Source organism: Rhinatrema bivittatum, chromosome 2, assembly GCF_901001135.1.
Source record: "Rhinatrema bivittatum chromosome 2, aRhiBiv1.1, whole genome shotgun sequence".
Classification (NCBI taxonomy): domain Eukaryota; kingdom Metazoa; phylum Chordata; class Amphibia; order Gymnophiona; family Rhinatrematidae; genus Rhinatrema; species Rhinatrema bivittatum.
This window is the reverse complement of record NC_042616.1, coordinates 411,396,180-411,416,606: the sequence shown is the minus strand read 5'-3', so window position 1 is coordinate 411,416,606 and position 20,427 is coordinate 411,396,180. Positions and strand designations below refer to the sequence as shown.

The 20,427-nt window shown below is 46.1% G+C and overlaps 1 protein-coding gene across 1 annotated transcript in view; it reads right to left on the bottom strand.

Moving 5' to 3' along the window:
• The window catches only part of SH3BP1 (SH3 domain binding protein 1), a 153,480-nt gene that overhangs the window by 7,484 nt on the left and 125,569 nt on the right, over positions 1-20,427 (bottom strand). Inside the window, exons 15-17 of the mRNA XM_029590101.1 lie at positions 17,070-17,167; positions 11,993-12,137; positions 2,991-3,133 (exon numbers count right to left, since the gene is read on the bottom strand). Of these exons, the coding sequence (XP_029445961.1) occupies positions 2,991-3,133; positions 11,993-12,137; positions 17,070-17,167 (386 nt within the window). The remainder of the gene's footprint in view (positions 1-2,990; positions 3,134-11,992; positions 12,138-17,069; positions 17,168-20,427) is intronic.

Below are 20,427 nucleotides of genomic sequence, written 5' to 3'. Positions count from 1 at the left end.
TAGTAGTCAAATCGCTTTGAGCTTCTAACAACGCTGACACAAACGGAGCCAGAGTGAGGACTGAATCGCTATCAGATGGCAAGCTTCACAGATAGCAAGGTGCTTGGACCTGTTTGTCCCCGACGCCTAGCTCTCCTGAACTTTGGCTCTAGGCGGCCTCCTGTGTGCACACAAATGCCACCCGGGCGAACATGCATACCCCTCCAGGAAGCGCGCAAATATGCGCCCAAGACTAGGTCGTTGTTGTACATGCACAAGTACATGCACAAATATGCACTCGTATAGGCCATGGTGGTAGGCACACAAGTACCCGTGCAAATGCGCACTCCAGTCTAGGTCGCGGCCTTACATGCATAAGTACCTGAGCAAACATGCACTCAAATCTAGGTCGCAGATGTATGGCTTAAATCTAGGCCACGGCCTTATGCACACAGGTCCCTGCGCATGTAACTACCACACCTAGAATGCGCGCACATGCCTTAGCACGCGGGAAAAGAACCGCTGCCATGGACTACCACATGGCTAAGCAAAGCCTGCCTGCACCTTCAGTGTGTTTAGGCCCGGATCCATTTAACATCTGCCACCAAAAATCATCGGCCTGAAGAGCTTCTCGACAGCTCAGGTCTCTTGACTGGCCGAGAATCCATGGAGATTGGGGCCAAGAGCCAGCATCCCACTAAACACGCTTTGCGCATAAGCAAATTAAAACTGGCAGGATACCTCTACCAGAATCCTCCTCAGTGCAAGTGCCTCTCTGCACCTCTACGGGACAGGGAACTGCTGGCGACAGTCGAGGAAGGGATTCCCCTGCCTCTCCCACCGAAGCTGCCAGGGAATCGAAAATGGCCACCATTTCCGCGCTGACAGGGAAAGCCTCAGTGCTAGACCACGTCACCTGCAAGGCTTGTTCTACCGGTGCGGTCAAGCTCGACACAGACCCCCCGAATGCCATGCCACTTTTGCTATTCGTACATGCTGTTCCTCCTCACACCTGCAGCACCACCAGCACCTCAACGGCAAGCAGAGGAACAGTCCCTCGGCGCCACAGAGCCAACACCTGGTCTCCTCCGCAGGCAGAGAAGCTGTTGAAAAGCATCAGCGCTGAGCTCCCTGAGCTGCTAAGGTAGCTCCCCCCCCAAGAACCCCGCTGCTGCACAGATTCCTTTAACTAGTTCCTTGTTCTCTCTCTCTTTTTTTTTAGTCTCTGAGAACAAATAAAGATTTATAGAAAACAATACTTTCCTTTGGTGCAGAGGTTCAGGTTCCAGGAGTGCAGGCCGCATGGCAGATCAGAAAAAAGCCAGTCCACTGACTATATCCTTCGCCAAACTTTAGCAACCCAGCCCAGGGCAAACCATATAAAAGGGATCCTTCCCTGCTCCACTGGGCTTGCAGTGAAGAACTGCCAGCAGGTTCCAACGCTGTCTAGTGAGGAATGAGGGGTCTGGACCACCAGATGTCCACCCCAGGGACCTCCGGACCGAGCTATCAGAAGGGTCACCAACCCCCTGCTCATCCACCTCCCACCAGGGGGGGTGGCCCCACAACCCCTGGGAGGATCCATAAATTGTGTCTTTTAATCTTTTTTTTTTCTCTCCAGACTGCAGGTTTTACATCATCTACCATCTACTGGAGATAAATACTGAGGGACTGCAGGTGGCACAGTGGGTTATGTACAGTGTCATTGAAACTTTCTCTGTCTCCATCTGTTGGCAGGGAGGCAAAACCCAGGAGTCTGGACTGATCTGGATATGTACAGGGAACCGAAATTACATAACAGATGTGAACGAAGTCGTGTTGCGGTGTAGCCTTCACAGTGATAGAACACTGTCTGCTCATTGCTGCTGTGGCACAGCTTCTGTGTTGCTGGAGATGTTTATGCTGTTTTTCTCTCATTGTCTCTGACAGAAAAAAAATGTCCCTACTTGCTGGATGTCTGCCCACATCTGAGCGGAGGCTGAAATCAGCAGTGTGCATCAGGTTACCGCTGAGTTTGGGTGTGTATCTTTCGACAAAAGCTGCATCTTTTGAGGGCTGTGATACCTTTTATTGGAACACCATAAATAGATGTAGCTTTTGTGACCACACAAGTTCCTTCTTCAGAGGTGACAGCAAGGCTGAAAGAATTGGTTGTGTTTGTGTGGGAATGCTGACTGGGTGTTGCTGGGTGTTTTACGGGAAGGGTTTGTATTGGGACAAAGTTCACTGGCAAATTTTACCTACAGACTTTGTACCAATTGTCAAAAAAAAGTACATGTAAATAAAAAAATAAAAAGGTAGTGCAATCGATGCAAAATCCATAGGGAAAAATACCCGTGAGCTTTATCCCAATATAGACAGTTTGAAAAGTCCCCTCAGTAGTATGGTGAGAACAATGATGTAGATGTTAAAAGAGAGTAGGGACTGAGGCTGCATCCCTGTCTTACTCCTCATGCCTGAAGCTGCCTGCATGCTGTTTATCTTTACCTTACAGCTCACACGGACGATGAAGGGAACCATTAAACTGACTGCTTGTCTTGTGCTCCAGAATCCCTTGTTCTGGTCCTGGTTTCATCCGTGGCAATAGTACAGAAAGATACACACCAGTGCTGCATGAAGAAATGCCAAGGGGGGCGTGCAATGGGATGGGTTTGATTTGTGGAAATGCTGTTTATGCTTGCTCCCACCCCACCCCCATACCTAATTTGTCCCCTCTCGACCCCCGTTACAGAACGTGGGGGGGGGGGGGGGGGGGGTTAGGGAAGATCTCTACCTCTTGCGGCACTTACTGGCTGGGTGGCCTACCACTTTATCCTGGAGGCCCAGCAAGCAGTGTGGGAGGTGGCTTGGCGCAGGTAAACCTAGGAATCTCCCTGAACATCCAGGAGACGTAGGCTGTCTACTTGATAAAAGATCATCAAGTTACATAAAAAGCCTAAAATAGAGGATCAAGCAGCTAAGGCATCACCTATGCTACTGTTCTGCTTACCCATGGTCAGTATAAGACTCACCTTTGCGTGTGACACTAGGGCTGCCATCTAGATGAGGTGCTCCTAGACTTGGTGTCATCTCTTTAGAGGGTGAGCTGAAAATATCCAGGGCATTTCCTGGTGACTTTGGGTCAGATATTCTGTTGGTACTCTCAGATTCTCTCCTTTAGAGGGAAAAGAAGAAAGAAAGTGAAATCAACATGGTAGTGAGAATCATAGGACAGGCCTGTGAAACACGTTTGCCGTCTGACAACACAGTGAAAGGAAAAGCTGGTGGATACTGACCTAAGCTAGGCTCATGGCTTTCCTTAATCATGTGGGAAAACTTTCAAAAATAAGAACGCATGGATTTTTAGCCTGCCTTTCCAAATAAGGTGGATTACAGCATTACTATTCAGGTAATAAGCTGTCCCTGCCCCAAAATGTTTACAATTTCAGGGCCTGATTTACTAAGGGTTTTTCTTCCATTCTGAGATCAATATTCAGACACCATATAGCCAGACAAGTCACTTATCTGGTTAGCTGGATAAGTTGTGGGCGAGCAATCGGTAGATCGGGGCAGTGCTACTTAGCCAGATAAGTTACCCAGCTAAGTAGCAATATTAGCCTTAGACGGATTACTTATCCGGCTAAATAAGACCTGCTCATTAGCAAGTCTACACTTAGGTGGACAAGACATACATCTAAGTAGCGATTTCTATGGGGATTTTCAGCAGCATAGCCGTGCTGCTGAATATCCCATTTAAGTTAGCCGGATAGGTCTATCTGGCTAACTTAGATAATCAGCTAGCTTTTAAATATTAAACTCTCTGGGGCGGATTTTCAGAGCCCTGCTCGCGTAAATCCGCCCAAAACCGGGCGGATTTACGCGAGCAGGGCCCTGCGCGCCGGTAAGCCTATTTTACATAGGCCTACCGGCGCGCGCAGACCCCGGGACTCGCGTACGTCCCGGGGTTTTCGGAGGGGGGCGTGTCGGGGGCGTGTCGGGGGGCGGGCCCGGTCGTCGCGGCGTTTCGGGGGCGTGTCGGCAGCGTTTTGGGGGCGGGTACGGGGCGTGGCTACGGCCCGGGGCGGTCCGGGGGCGTGGCCGCGCCCTCCGTACCCGCCCCCAGGTCGCGGCCCGGCGCGCAGCAGGCCCGCTGGCGCGCGGGGATTTACGTCTCCCTCCGGGAGGCGTAAATCCCCCGACAAAGGTAAGGGGGGGGGTGTAGACAGGGCCGGGTGGGTGGGTTAGGTAGGGGAAGGGAGGGTAAGGTGAGGGGAGGGCAAAGGAAAGTTCCCTCCGAGGCCGCTCCGATTTCGGAGCGGCCTTGGAGGGAACGGGGGGAGGCAGCGCGGCTCGGCGCGCGCAGGCTATACAAAATCGATGGCCTTGCGCGTGCCGATCCAGGATTTTAGTGGATACGCGCGGCTCCGCGCGTATCTACTAAAATCCAGCGTACTTTTGCTTGAGTCTGATGCGCAAGCAAAAGTAGGCTGATCGCGCTTCTTTTAAAATCTACCCCTCTGTGTCTATGGAAACAAATGCTTAGAAAATGAAGCCCTAAATTTGTACTTGAGGCAAAGGAGAGTTAAGTGACTTGCCCAAGGTCACATGGAGTAGTAGTGGGATTTGAACCCTGGTTTTCAACCCAATGCTCTAACCACTAGGGCATTCCTCCTCCTCACCAAAAATCAGCATGCAGAAGAAAATGACTTCCAAAAATTCATCTTTTCTCTTTAAAATTTGAGTTAGCTATTTTGATGTAAGAATAACAAGATCAAATTTAAACTAATAACTGGAAAGGGGACAATAAGTAAATCTGCAGCTCTAACACTAAATTTTAAAAAGGGAAACTTTGATAAAATGAGGAAAATAGTTAGAAAAAAACTGAAAGGTGCAGCTGCAAAGGTTAAAAGTGTTCAACAGGCTTGGACATTGTTTTAAAAATACAATCCTAGAGGCGCAGTCCATATGTATTCCGCGCATTAAGAAAGGTGGAAGGAAGGCAAAACGATTACCGTCATGGTTAAAAGGTGAGGTGAAAGAGGCTATTTTAGCCAAAAAAAATCCTTCAAAAATTGGAAGAAGGATCCATCTGAAGAAAATAGGATGGAATTTATTTATTTATTTATTTATTTATTTAACATTTTCTATACCGAACTTCATGACAAGCTTCATATCAGACCGGTTTACATCAAACTTAGGGATTAACTGAACATAACCATATAACAGGAAGGCCGAAGCGCAGTTACAAATAACAGGGAGAATGAACTTGGGGGCTAGGGTAGCCAGGAAATAAAGGACAGAAAAAAACTGGAGGATGAGAACGTATGTCTATACAGTGGTTGGGTCGGTCATTTAGTCTATTGGGCTAAATGAAAGTATTGTTGCAATGTTAGGCTTAAGGGAAGGCTTGGAGGAAAAGCCAGGTCTTGAGTTTTTTTCGGAAGGTAATCAGGCAGGGTTCCAGTCTTAGGTCAGTCAGCAGGTTGTTCCAGATGATGGGGCCAGCTGTGGAGAATGCCCGTTCTTTCGTGGAAGTTAGACGAGAGGATTTGGTTGGGGGGACCTGAAGGGTTCCTTTGTGTGCCGCTCTGATAGGTCTTGCAGATGTATATAGTTTGAGTGGGAACTGCAGGTCTAGAGGTAGTTGGTTGTGGATGGATTTGTGGATAAAAGTGAGTGCTTTGTGCAAGATTCTGTATTTAATAGGTAGCCAGTGTAGGTTTCTAAGTATAGGAGTGATGTGAGTTCTCCGGTTGGTGTTGGTTAATATCCTGGCTGCTGAGTTCTGGAGCATTTGTAGTGGTTTGGTGGCAGAGATCGGGAGTCCTAAGAGGAGAGTGTTACAGTAGTCAGTTTTGGAGAATATTGTTGACTGAAGGACAGTTCTGAAGTCCTGGAGATGGAGAAGGGGTTTGAGTCTTTTCATTACTTGAAGCTTGAAGAAACAATCCTTCGTAATCTTATTGATTGATTTTTTTAGGTTCAAATGGTTATCAATGATGACTCCTAAATCTCTAACTTGAGTGGTCTGAGGAATAGAGTTTATCTGATCATGGCTGGTAGAAAGGTCGGTGGAGATAAGAAGGATTTCTGTTTTGGCTGCATTGAGAACCAGGTTCAGGCTGGTGAGTAAGTGGTTGATGGATTTAAGGCAATTCTCCCAGTAGGAGAGCGTTTTTGGAAGGGATTTTTTTATAGGGATCAGGATCTGAACGTCGTCAGCATATAAGTAGTGAATTAGGTTAAGTTTAGTGAGCAGCTGGCAAAGAGGCAGTAGGTAGATATTGAAGAGGGTGGGGGATAGAGAAGAGCCTTGGGGAACACCTAGAGTAGATTTGAAGTTAGGAGATTCTTTATTATTGATGGTGATCTTGGAGCTTCTATTATTGAGGAATGAGCTGAACCACTGGAGGGCGTATCCAGATAATCCAATGTCTGAGAGACGATTGAGGAGGATGCTATGGTTCACGGTGTCAAACGCCGTGGAGATGTCTAAGAGAACTAGCAGGAATGAGATCCCTTTATCTAGGCCCATGAGGATGTGGTCTGTTAGTGAGATGAGGAGGGTTTCAGTGCTGGATGACTTACGGAAGCCATACTGGGAGGGTTATAGGATTTTGTGTTCCTCCAGGTAGTCCGAGAGCTGTGTGTTCACCACCTTCTCGGTGAGTTTTGCTAGCAGCGGGAGGTTGGATATGGGTCGGAAGTTGGAGAGCTCATTTGTGTCCAGGTTGGGTTTCTTCGAGGTTTAATAGATGCTGTTTTAAGATCATCCGGGTATATTCCTTGGGCTAGGGAGCAGTTGATGATGTTGGCCAGAGATCTGGAGATAGTTCCTGGGATCAGGAGCAGAAGTTTCGTTGGGATGTGGTCCATCGGGTGGCTGGATGGTTTCAACTTCTTGAGTGTTGATTCTATCTCCAGAGGGGTGGTGGGCTCGAAGGAATCTAGGGTGGCTCTGGTGGAACATGAGGTGGTGAAGTTTTGCGTATAAGCATTGTCAAGGTAAGTGTAAAACATTGATAAGACAGGCGAAGAGAGAATTTGAAAAGAAGTTGGCCATAGAGGCAAAAACTCATAATAAAAACTTTTTTAAATATATCCAAAGCAAGAAACCTGTGAGGGAGTCGGTTGGACCATTAGATGACAGAGGGGTTAAAGGGGCTCTTAGGGAAGATAAGGTCATTGCAGAAAGACTAAATGAATTCTTTGCCTCCGTGTTTACTAATGAGGATGTTGGGGAGATACCAGTTCCGGAGATGGTTTTCAGGGGTGATGACTCAGACGAACTGAACGAAATCACTGTGAACCTGGAAGATGTAGTAGGCCAGATTGACAAACTAAAGAGTAGCAAATCACCTGGACTGGATGGTATGCATCCTAGGGTTCTGAAGGAACTCAAAATTGAAATTTCTGATCTATTAGTTAAAATTTGTAACCTATCATTAAAATCATCCATTGTACCTGAAGACTGGAGGGTGGCCAATGTAACCCCAATATTTAAAAAAGGCTCCAGGGGCGATCCGGGTAATTATAGACCAGTGAGCCTGACTTCAGTGCCGGGAAAAATAGTGGAAACTATTCTCAAGATCAAAATTGTAGAGCATATAGAAAGACATGATTTAATGGAACACACTCAACATGGATTTACCCAAGGGAAGTCTTGCCTAACAAATCTGCTTCATTTTTTTGAAGGGGTTAATAAACATGTGGATAAAGGTGAACTGGTAGATGTAGTGTATTTGGATTTTCAGAAGGCATTTGACAAAGTCCCTCATGAGAGGCTTCTACGAAAACTAAAAAGTCATGGGATAGGAGGCGATGTCCTTTCGTGGATTACAAACTGGTTAAAAGACAGGAAACAGAGAGTAGGATTAAATGGTCAATATTCTCAGTGGAAAAGGGTAAACAATGGAGTACCTCAGGGATCTGTATTGGGACCAGTGCTTTTCAATATATATATATATATATAAATGATCTGGAAAGGAATACGACGAGTGAGGTTATCAAATTTGCGGATGATACAAAATTATTCAGAGTAGTTAAATCACAGGCAGACTGTGATACATTACAGGAGGACCTTGCAAGACTGGAAGATTGGGCATCCAAATGGCAGATGAAATTTAATGTGGACAAGTGCAAGGTGTTCCACATAGGGAAAAATAACCCTTGCTGTAGTTACACGATGTTAGGTTCCATATTAGGAGCTACCACCCAGGAAAAAGATCTAGGCATCATAATAGATAATACTTTAAAATCGTCGGCTCAGTGTGCTGCAGCAGTCAAAAAAGCAAATAGAATGTTAGGAATTATTAGGAAGGGAATGGTTAATAGAACGGAAAATGTCATAATGCCTCTGTATCGCTCCATGGTGAGACCGCACCTTGAATACTGTGTACAATTCTGGTCGCCGCATCTCAAAAAAGATATAGTTGCGATGGAGAAGGTACAGAGAAGGGCAACCAAAATGATAAAGGGGATGGAACAGCTCCCCTATGAGGAAAGGCTGAAGAGGTTAGGGCTGTTCAGCTTGGAGAAGAGACGGCTGAGGGGGGATATGATAGAGGTCTTTAAGATCATGAGAGGTCTTGAACGAGTAGATGTGACTCGGTTATTTACACTTTTGAATAATAGAAGGACTAGGGGGCATTCCATGAAGTTAGCAAGTAACACATTTAAGACTAATCGGAGAAAATTCTTTTTCACTCAACGTACAATAAAGCTCTGGAATTTGTTGCCAGAGAAGGTAGTTAGTGCAGTTGGGTTCAAAAAAGGTTTGGATAAGTTCTTGGAGGAGAAGTCCATTATTGGCTATTAATCAATTATACTTAGGGAATAGCCACTGCTATTAATTGCATCAGTAGCATAGGTTCTTCTTAGTGTTTGGGTAATTGCCAGGTTCTTGTGGCCTGGTTTTTGGCCTCTGTTGGAAACAGGATGCTGGGCTTGATGGACCCTTTGTCTGTCCCAGCATGGCAATTTCTTATGTTCTTCCAAATTTAGATCTACGAAATTTTTAATTTTCTAAAACTTAAATGTAGCCTCCTTTTCAGTATCCCCGCTGGAACGAGCTTTTTTTTTGTTGTTGTCGGGGAAGGGGGGGGGGGAGATAAAATGTGATTTTTATAGGGCATCCCATTCTACCTGCCTAACAGCTTCTCTGACCGACACTTGCAGTGACTCAGTCCCTCCCAAACCGTTCTCTCTATGAGGATAGCTTTCCATAGTGGATTGGTCTTCCACCACCCCCTCTACCACACCGCAGTACCTGCAGATCCTGGTTTTAGTAGGATTCTCATGATTCTCTCATTTTTGTGAGCATGAAATGGGTTAATTACGCTGGGCTCTGGAAATCATGTGCTGATCCCCCTCTATTAACAGAAGAATGCTTCTCTCCATCTCCTTGCTCCTGCCTTGGAATCAAGGATTTCTCTCTCTCTTTCAGAGAGGAGAGCTCCTGTTCTCACCTCTTTCCTGAAAATTTCCCATCGGGTTCCTGAGAACACTCCAGTTCCTTCTCAAAATAAAGGGGTGGCTTTAAAGTTGGAAGAAGCCATTACAGCCCTTGTATTAGGGACACCAATTTAGTACGGAACCCAGTGGGGTCCCTACATAAATAATAGTTGAACCCATGGCAGATACTGTTCTCTCAGACTCTCAGTAACTTCCAGCCCTCAACTGTAAGTAAGTCAAAATAAACAAACCTTCCAGGCCCTATACTGCTTATCAGGCTTATTTCCTCAGGAGGCTTTTGTCTCTGGGGCTGAGGTGCTGAAGGGCCTGAGATTTGCAGTTACAGGAAGTTCTCTCCATATATCAGGGACCTGCTGAGACAGTCCTAGTTTTGCTTTTCTTCATTGATGTAACAGGACAAAATTAGAATTGACTCAGTCTATCCCTAAATAGTCTGAACTTATTTGGTAGGCCCACTCCTATGACACTTATTCTTACCCCCGTTCCTTGGGACTCTCCCAGCCAGTCTGGTTTTCAAGGTATTCACAATAAATATGCATGAGGTAGATTTGCATCCCATATATCTTATGCATTTTCATTTTAGATGTCCTGCAAAGCAGACTAGCCAGGTGGATGCAGAGGAACGGGTTGAAAACCACTGCTATATAAGATATACAGAATTTTGCATTGCTAACAGTCACCATATTAAAGCTACTTACTTTAAAGAAAAAGATTGTTTCAGGTGCAATTTTAAGTTTTAGTGTACAATTAAGGGTTAACAAGCAAGTCATAGGTGAGATCTTTTTATTGAAGTAACCCAATATATCTGTGACCAGCCTTCAAGAGCTCTGCTCCCTTCATCAGTTCAATGAAGAGACAGTGTAATTATAATAGGATTACGTAGTACTGAGCCCAGTGTAACTGCACCATTTTTCACTGTCCTGATGAAGGGAGCATACAGTAGCTCTCAAATGCTAGCTACAGATGTATTGAGTTAATCCCACAAAAAGATTTCGCCTGTGACTTGTTTCTTGACCTTTGTTTGTACATATTCAAGTGGACTAGCATGGCAGTGATAATACTTTGCTGAAGTTTCACTGTAAAATGAAATTTCGTGGCACACCATTGAGGTGGTATGCTCAGGCCTGGGGAGGGAGGGAAGATGGCTGCTCCTACTACCATATCATGGCTAAGCAGTCTCAGAGGAAGCGCTGCTCTAATCCTTGGGCAGCAATGTTCTCCTGAGCCACCCGAGCATGCTCTCTAGGGAATAAGGAGCAGCAGAAACTGGTGTGAAGAATCAAAAAGGAAGATGGCAAAAAAATATTCCTCAGTATCATGACTCAAGATTAACACTATGTGCTACCGTAGAGAAGAGCTGCATTTGGGTCTACTGCCTATTGTCACTAGGGTGTGCAGGCCAAAATCCTTCGTTTTGTTTTGCTGGTGGGGGAGAGGTTCTTCTCCAAATTCCATTTTGTCATGCTCTAAAAGCGAAAGAAAAAATGAAATTTCGTGGCTTTTCCCCTTATCGTTTCTTTTTAAAAATGACACAAAAACCAAATAGACAATGTGGTTACAAATGAAAGCACGTGCTTAGCTGGCAGCAGCTAGGAGCAAATGCATTGTTGAATTGATACCCTGGGTCCTGGTGGGAGAAGGGAGACAGACTAACAAACCACTGATAGTTCCTAACACACAAACAGCTTTGAAGGGCTCAGCCTCAGAAAAAGATTCCTTTCTAGCATTCTACCAGTAGGAGGACCTGGAAGCTATCAAGCAAGTGATTAGAGAGGAGAAAATCTTAAATAAAAGGCTACATTTTCCCCAGTTCATAGGATCTGATCAGCTGGCATATCAACACTGGCAAATCAACACTATAGTTCTCAGGTTAGTACCTACTGCTTCTTGCCTGCTAGGATCTGTATAAGGAGACAAAGGGTCCCTGTAATGATGGAAACACAAATATTTATTTAGGATCCCAAATATGAGTATTCTGTCAGGTAGGCTCCCCCTTCACAAATCACATCAAAAGGAGGAGCGACCGGCCTGGTGACTCAGTATCAGGCACTGTTAGTTGCCATGCAGAGGACCTGGGTTTAAGTCCTGGATTGGGCTCCTGCTTCTGGTGATAGGGAGTCTCAGTCATCACACTATTGTGATACCCAATGGCCGGACTCAGGTCCCATGCCTGCTGGGTTCGGGAAGGAGCCCTGATCCATGGCCCCCGGCTGAAGATTATCACTGCAATGACTGGGCTGGGTGAGGTGAGAGGAGATATAATGCGGGGGGTGAGGGTGGGGCGGGAATCCGGGTTCGTGGCACTGTAGTCAAATAGAAGCCACCTCCTATTGAGCTGGAAACCCAAAGGAACTGGAGGAAACTTTTTGCAAGGCCAAAGAAAAGGAGGTATTGGCTTTTGAGAGCCATCACAGAGTTTGCTGTTTTAAAGGGATGGCTCTGTCTTTCAAGCCAGTGTGCATGAATAGGGCTTCACTTCTTAAGCTGAGTTCATGAGGAACTCTTTTTCTTGAGTCTAGTTCACAAGGAGACCCCCATTTAGGATTAATTTCATGCTTACCCTTCTTTGGGTTCCGGGGAGCTCTCGCTAGAATATGATACAGCCTGTAACTTCTCTTCTGTCAGGGTATCTGTACCACGTGGTGTCTCCTGTGGCACCGGTGAAGGAGGAGGGACAAATGTGTTTGAAACGTTGAAATCAAAATCTAAAAAAAATCATAAACAAATAAGTTCCTTGAGAGAAGACAGATCAAAAATATGATAATCCAGTCAGAAAGAATAATTCATCTTTTGTTAAATGTATTTTCAGTTGATTTTATTGTTGATGAAAAGTGGGAAATTGGCAGCACTGGCTTGACGGATCAGGAAAGCAGAGTTGCTTACCTGTAATAAGGTGTTCTCCTAGGACAGCAGGATGTTAATCTCATACAAGGGTGACATCATCAGATGGAGCCCAGCCCGCAAAACATCTGTCAAAGTTTCTAGAACTTTGACTAGGCACACTGAACATGTCCAGCACGCTACTATCCACTCATCCATGAAGAGTCCCTCTTCAGTCTCGTAACACAAAATTACGAAAAAATAAAATAACAAACCTAGTAGAAACCCAACTCCACGGGGTGGCAGGCGGATTTCCTGAGGACCTGGAACACCTGTTCCAGGTAAGCAACTCTGCTTTCTTCTAGGACAAGCAGGATGGTAGTCCTCACACATGGGTGAATACCAAGCTACAGGCAGCTCCCAAACTTATACAGATCCACAGACACTGAACTTAGCACTAACGGGCGCAACAATTTTGGACAGCCTCCTGAAGAGGAGGAACGATCTGGTAACTCCCTGCTTGTTGATGTACCACATTGCTACCTGGTTGTTGGTCTGCATCAGGACCACTTGATTGGATAGTGGATCCCGAAATGCCAGAGCGCATACCTGATTGCCCGAAGTTCCAGGAAGTTGATTTGGCATGAAGCCTCCTGAGCCGACCAGCGACCTTGTGTGCGAAGGCCTTCCACATGCGCCCCCCACCCCCCAGCCCAGGGTGGAAGTAGTGAGCACAACCTGGCATGAAGGGATCTGAAAGGGAACCCCCTGCTCCAGGTTGGGGAGAATTTCTCACCAGGACAAGGAGTCCAGGAGGGTTAGCGTAATGTGTACCTACACACTGAGGTCCTGAGAGGCCTGGTGCCACTGTGATTGCAGAGTCCATTGAGCTCTCCACATGTGCATGTGGGCCAAGGGGGTGACATGGATAGAGGCAGCCAAGTGACCCACCAACCGAAGCATATGGTGGGCAGGCACCCATCAGCTGCAGCGGACTAAGCTTGCCAGAGACACTAGAGTAAGCGCTCAGTTGTGAGGAAGGAAAGCCTGGCCTTGGGTCATATCCAGGCGGGCCCCAGTGAAGTCCAACTAACTCGACAGAACAAGATGGAACTTCAAATAGTTGATGATAAACCCAAGGGATACCAGCGCCTGTATGGTCAAGTTGAGGGAATGAAGCGCCCCTTCACTTGTGGCTGCCTTAACTAGCCAATAGTCCAAGTAGGGGAAGACGTGTACCCCTAGTCGACAAAGGTGTGCACCCACGACTGCCAAGATACGTCGGGCCATGGCCAGGCAAAACGGCAACACCTTGTACTGGAAGTGACTGTCACCTACCAGGAATCGTAAGTACATCCTGTGACTGGGAGAGATTCCTGTGTGGGCATAGGCGTCCTTTACGTTGAGGGAGCAAAGTCAGTCCCCTCTTTGCAGGACGGGAATCAGGGTGCCCAGCGAGACCATCTTGAACTTTTCTCTTCGTAGATGTTTGTTCAAGGCCCTCAGGTTTAAGATGGGGCATAACCCACCTGTTTTCTTTGGAGTCAGGAAGTATTTGGAGTAGAATCCCAGTCCTTGTTGACTTTGCAGAACAGGTTCTACCACTCCTGCCATTAACAGGGTGGAAAGCTCCAGCCAAAGAACCTCCTGATGTGGGGTCTGGCCCCATGACAAACAGGGGGAGAGTCCGCTGGGAAACTTAGGAAATTTAACCAATACCCTTGATGGATGATGGACAGAATCCACTGGTCCGAGATGATCTGTGGCCATCAGTTCTGGAAGGACTGTAGCCAACCTCCAACCAGGGGCACCAAGGTTATGCTCCCTTGGGACCAGTCAAAATCCCATGGCGGGACTTTGCTGGGAGCCGGCTGAGGTCTGGGATTCTGCTGTTGACGAGAGCGGCCCCTAGAATTTCCTCACGGCTCACGAGTATGCAAAGCTGGAGGATAATATTTCCTCTGGTGATAAAAGGACCTTCTCCTGCCCTGACATGAGGACTTCTGGGCCGAGGATGGGGGGTCCAAAGTGCTGGAAGAGAGATGCTGGAGGGTCTTATGGTGCTCTTTCAGCTGAGCCACAGCATCCTGCACCTTGTCCCCAAACAAGTTCTCCCCAGTACAGGGCAGATCAGCGAGCTTATCTTGGACTTCCAGTCGGAGGTACGATGCTCAGAGCCATGCCAGCCTACAGGCACCGCTGCCCACCCGAGCTGCAGTCTCGAAAACATCATAGGTGGAACGCACTTCATGTTTGTTGCACTTGAAGCACTGCTGGGCAACAGCTAGGAGGGCTTCCTGCTGTTGCTGAGGAAGGTGTTCGCCTACCTCCTGGACATGCTTCCAGAGATTGCGAGTGTACTGAGTCATATAAAGCTGGTAGGAGGTGATGCTAGCAATCAACATCGCACCCAGGGCATCTGCAGCATGGTGTTCCCACCTGGAGGCACCGAAGCGTGGGTACGGGAGCATTTAGCTTTTTTGATGGACGACTCCACCACCACAGACTGGTGTGAGAGCTGGCGCCTCTCAAAACTGGACAAAGTAGAGGGCATCTGCCTTATTGTTCACCGGTGGTATAGAGACTGGGTGCTTCCATATCCTAAGGAACAACTCCTTGAAGATATCATGGATGGGGATAGCGAGCATCTCCTTTGGGGCATCTACGAACTGGAGAACCTCCAGCACTTTGTAACGGGCATCCTCCTCTGCCAGAAACTGGAAGGGGACAGACTCAGTCATTGCCTGCACAAAGCCTGAAAAGGACAGATCCTCCAGCGGGGATCTATGTCTCTCATCCAGAGGAGATGGATCAGAGTATTGCGAGGAAGACTCAGAAGTATCATCCCCCCAGGGATCATACGGGGCTTCCTCCTCACTGAAGTCCCCTGAGGAGGTTCCTCCCTGAGACCCCTGACCTCGGAACCAAAGGTATCGATGGCGCCAATGGCCCTGAGGGACCAGGAACTGGACCACCAGTGGGAGTGGTACCAGCACTGACATTGCTCCTGGGCAGGAAACAACCATAACAGGGATGACTCCGGATGGAGGAGGACTCTGTGGCTGCTGGTGCATCGAGAGACCCCGGGCGCTGGTGGTGGCTGCGTGGGCAGGACGCCCAAGAGGAAGTTCAGTTGCTCCAGCAGCAGCGCTAGCATCGCAGGGGCAGGCTTGGATACCGGGGACAACAGCGAAGCCAGTGAATCAATGCCCTAAAGGGCACGGAGCACTGCCTGTTGCACCCTGCGGTCCGGCTCCTCCTGGAAGTCTGCCAAGGCAAAGACAGAGGGAGGAGGAGCAGGAGGAGGCGTCACCGGAACCTCCCCAGAACCCCGGGGAAGCTTGGTACCCAGCACCGATGGTGGGGAATGCCCAGGATTCCCGAGTATGATGGGGCAGCATGGTGGACCCCGGTGCTGCCCCAAGCATGGCACCGTGTGATGATGGTGATCGGTGCCAATGCTTCCGATGTTTCCCATGGTGATCGGCCCGGTCTTTCCCTGGCGCCAAGGATGGGGATGATCCTGAGGTCTTGGAGCGCAACGACGCTGAAGAAGGCCTATTTCCAGCCCTGCACTCTTGCGAGGGCGCCGGAAGGGGAGTGGGCACCGAGGGAGGCAGCTCCATTGGTTCCCCCACGGGTCCATGGGAGTAGAGGCGCCCGATCCCGGAGTCGAAGGGTCAGATTTTGTAGACCTAAAGAGTTTTTCTATTTTATCAAGCCGGGTCATTTGGCTGCAAAGATAACACCCCCAGATGTCGTGCGATGCCCCCAGGCAGAAGATGCAGACATCATGCAGATCCATGATAGACATTGTCTGCGGGCACTGGAGGTATTGGCAAAAACCCAACAATGCCATGAAAAAGAGCCGGTGAGCAGTCGATGATCGGCGGATACCGAGAATGGCACAGTTGGGAATTGTCCGCAAAGAAAGGTACAAAAAGCTTACCACGCCGCCCTGAAGCACAGATGGGACAAGGGGGACCCAGCGCAGAAAAGTACCGAGAAAAGGCACCAAAGAGCAGAGATCCAATAAACCTGTGAGGCAAACATCTCCGCAGAAAAGAAGAGACTGAAGGGGGTCCCCGCATGGACATGTGGCATACTGGGCAGAATTTTTCCATGCTGAGCTCCATCTGATGATGTTACCCATGTGTGAGAACTACCATTCTGTTTGTCTTAGGAAAACAGCATGGCCGCACCAGCTCCCACCACCCTCATACACATCCCATGAATGTGCAGTAGAAAGAAATTCAGGGGTGGGAGGAGAGCCCAGTTTATATTTGGATTACTGAAGAAAAGGCATATAAGAGACCAAAGAAATCAATATTGTCTGTTGCAACACAGCTGAGGTCAATATTCAAACCTACACATTTAAATGGATAACTTTGAATTAGATGGGTAACTTGGATAACATGGAGTTAGATGGATAACTTGCCATTTAGATGGATAACTTGTGATATCTTTACCATGTTTGTAAACCGTTATGATGGCTTTATAATTAAGCCAAATGACGGTATATAAAACCAGATAGATAAATAAATAAATGTCTTTGAATATTGACCTCAGATGTCCCTTGGCTTCAGTTGTCGTGACTCTGTCAATGCCATCAAACATTCTGCTTGGCCACTGTCTCTCAACAGTGCCAAGCAGCACATTAACGCACATTTATTCCAACAATTAGATGGCAGAATTTTCTTGGACAAGATCTAATTTATTTTATGTGACTATGCCTTGACCACGTCCATGGCACAAATAGGTGCTGATATGGAGAGAAGTCTTGTTTCACGAGAGAATGCTGGCTGAGGTCTGCTTACCTCCCGGAAAGAGCTCTTCAGAGCACTGAATAAGTGCCTCCACTACTCCCACCACCAGAACCGAGGAAACAGAAGCCATATCCAGCTGAGAAGCATCCCTAAGGAGGAAGCAAAAACTCAGAGATCTATTTCTGGACCAGCATTTACATTCCATGGTAGGAATCTCAGATAAGGGCAAGCCCTGGATATTTTGTTGCCCTGGACAAAATAAGTGCTGTTGACCTGCCCACTCATTCACAAGGAATCACATAAAATCATGTCTTAAAATCCTCTGGTAAGAAGTTATACAGTTTAATATTAGGAAAAGATTCAGAAACACATGTCAATCTATACCAGAAATGTAAAATATCTCTGTAAGCTGAAAGAGGAGGAGCTTGGTAAAATGTGAATTTCATACAGAGTCATCAGAATTCTTTTTTTTGGATCCAGAAAAGATTATTCTAATTAAGGAATCCTCTGCATATGATGTCAATGCATTAAAGTTCCACCACAACGAGTGCAGAAACATGTCACACAGTCCAATTTTTAAATTTCCAAATACACTTTTCATTTTTACATGACTGGCAACTCCACTGTTATCAGAAAAATACTTCAAAGGGTCCCCCGACACGGACCCGTGTTTCACCGAGGCTGTGTCAGGAGGGACAGACAGTATTTTAAAGAAATCTAAAAACAAAACATACAAACGGACTATGTTAAAGTAGGCTACAATACAGACACCTTTGTAATTTAGATTTACAGAAAAAGCTTTTTACATACCCAAGTCGATTCATAAACATTTGTCAGGGAGCGCGAACATAAGTTCCACAAGAGGGTTTTAACAATCATAAAAAAGGCGCCAAAAATGACAGACCAATCTGCACGCGGGAGAGCAGCCAATCAGAATCCAGACAGTGTCAAACCAATCAAAATCAAGTAAAATGAGCCCACTCTAGTTCTTTATTGAGTCCGTGCGGTGTAACAGTGTTAAGTGTATAAATCCACTTCTGCTCTCTGCGAGTCAAAAATTCTGAAAAGTTACCTCCACAATTTGAACAAATGGGGATTTCTAACACAAAAAGTATACATCAGAAATAGTATGTGAAAAACGGACCCAATGATCCACCAGCATTGCATTTTCACGTAACAGATTTAAATTAGATTTATGTTCGATGATCCTAGTTTTTATCTTCCTTATGGTCTTTCCTACATATAGCTTCTGACACGGGCAGCGAATTATATAAATAACACCTGCTGAATTACAATCAGAGGAATCCCTTAGTATATATTTTTTTCTGGTACCTGGGTGTTCAAAGGACGATACAGTTCTTGTATGTGGACATACAGAACACTTCTTGTATAGAATACAAATCAAACCGGTTTACAGAGGAACAAAAAACGTCGCATGAAAGCGTTACATGGAACCAAAAAACATAGAATATACTTTGCATAGATAACAATAAATACAATATATACTTTGCATGGATAGATAACAATAATACAATATATACTTTGCATGCATAGATAACAATAAATACAATATATACTTTGCATGGATAACAATAAATAGAAAGGGCTATGAATGCACCAAAGACGAAATGAATTGATAAATAAATGAGGTACAAAGATTTAATAAATGAGATGCAAAAGGCATGGAAATAGGCTGAAGAGAAAGTGAAACATAGATCAAGAGGGATTAAAAGATGCAGAAGAACTTAATACAGTATACAATGCTTGCTAGGTGCCACAGGACAAGCTACGGTGATTGGAATGGTTACCCTGTCGGTTCTGGAAACGCTGATTTAAATAACCACGTTTTGAGGTTTTTTTTTAAGGAGATTGGGCAGGGGTCTTGTCTGAGGTCTGGTGGGAGAGAGTTCCATTGCATGGGGCCTGCCGTGGATAGGGCTCTATTCCTTAGGGATGATTTTACTTGCAGGGCGTATAGAGTGCCTTGATAGACTCTTCTAATCGGTCTGATCGAGGTGTGAGGGCACAGCTGGAAGGTGAGATCAATAGAGGAAAAATTGTGTATGGATTTGTGCAAAATGGTCAAAACTTTATAAAGTATTCTGAATTTGAAAGGGAGCCAGTGGAGGTTGTGGAGGATGGGCGTGATGTGGTCACTCTTTTTTGAGTTTGTTAGGATCCTGGCAGCCAAGTTCTGTAACATCTGCAGGGGCTTGATGGTGTTGGCAGGAAGGCCAAGAAGCAGGGAGTTACAGTAGTCGATTTTTGTGAGGATGATTGATTGTAGAACCAAGCGGAAAGAGACTTGATGAAGAAGTCTTGAGGTATTGTACAGGCTTAGTTAAGTAGGGCTGAGACGTGGGCTAGAGCTCGGCGTTGCTGCAAAGGATGACATTGAGACTTTTCGTCCCGTTTCTAATAGATCTCACATTAAGAGTTCTTGGACTCCTGAAGAAGCAGCCGGTAGGCTGCGAAACACGGCTGCTGTCGAGTCGGGACCTCACATATTGTTTGAATACAGGCTTTCAGATTGCCTAAGTATATGAATCGACTAGAATGTGTGAGGTTTGGAAATAGATACTGTTTCATCCTGCTAGAGCTGATTGTTTGAATCCTACGCACTGGGAATTTGCTTAAGAGAGAGTTATATACATCGTGGGATTGGTGAACATACACTGTGAACTTTATTAATACAGTTTGAGAAAACTATTGGAGAGTGTGTTTTGAATATCCACAGGCTGCAAGTGATTGATAAGACCGGACGGCTCAACATGATTACATGGAGCACGTTGACAAAGGCTTGCTGATGCAGTCCTGTTCTCCTAAATAATAATTTTTTCTGTCTTCTTGAGTGGACGGTGTAGACTTTTCACATGTTTTTTGGCGATACCTTTTGTATTTATTAGTTACTATGTTATATGTTACATCTCAAACCCCTAAAAGAATGACAGTCCAGGACCTTAAATATCAAGGTCCACTTGCACAGATACAAAGGGTTTTGGATTTATGTTGGACATGGATATAACTAAGAGGAAATGTGTTTGCTGCCAGTTGATAATCATTGAAGACTTACTAAGTAAACTTTTGATTTGAAACATCCTTCCTTCCGACAGGCCTACCCAGAATAATTGTCTCCATCTACCTCCCCCCCTTTAATTTCTTGTGCCCACTTGCACCTAATATACCCTCATCACTAAGACTAGAAACCTACTGTCACCCGTCCAGGACCCTGTATATTCTCCCTCTCTTGAACAGTCTGTATATAAGTTACACCACTGTATTTAGCCTGTTACCGTTTAATGTTACTGTTTTATATTCTATACTTCTGTACTTTGTAATCGTCCATTCCCCATTCCCCTTCTCATGTTGATTGTACTTTCAGTCTTTAGTTGCAATGTAAACCGGTATG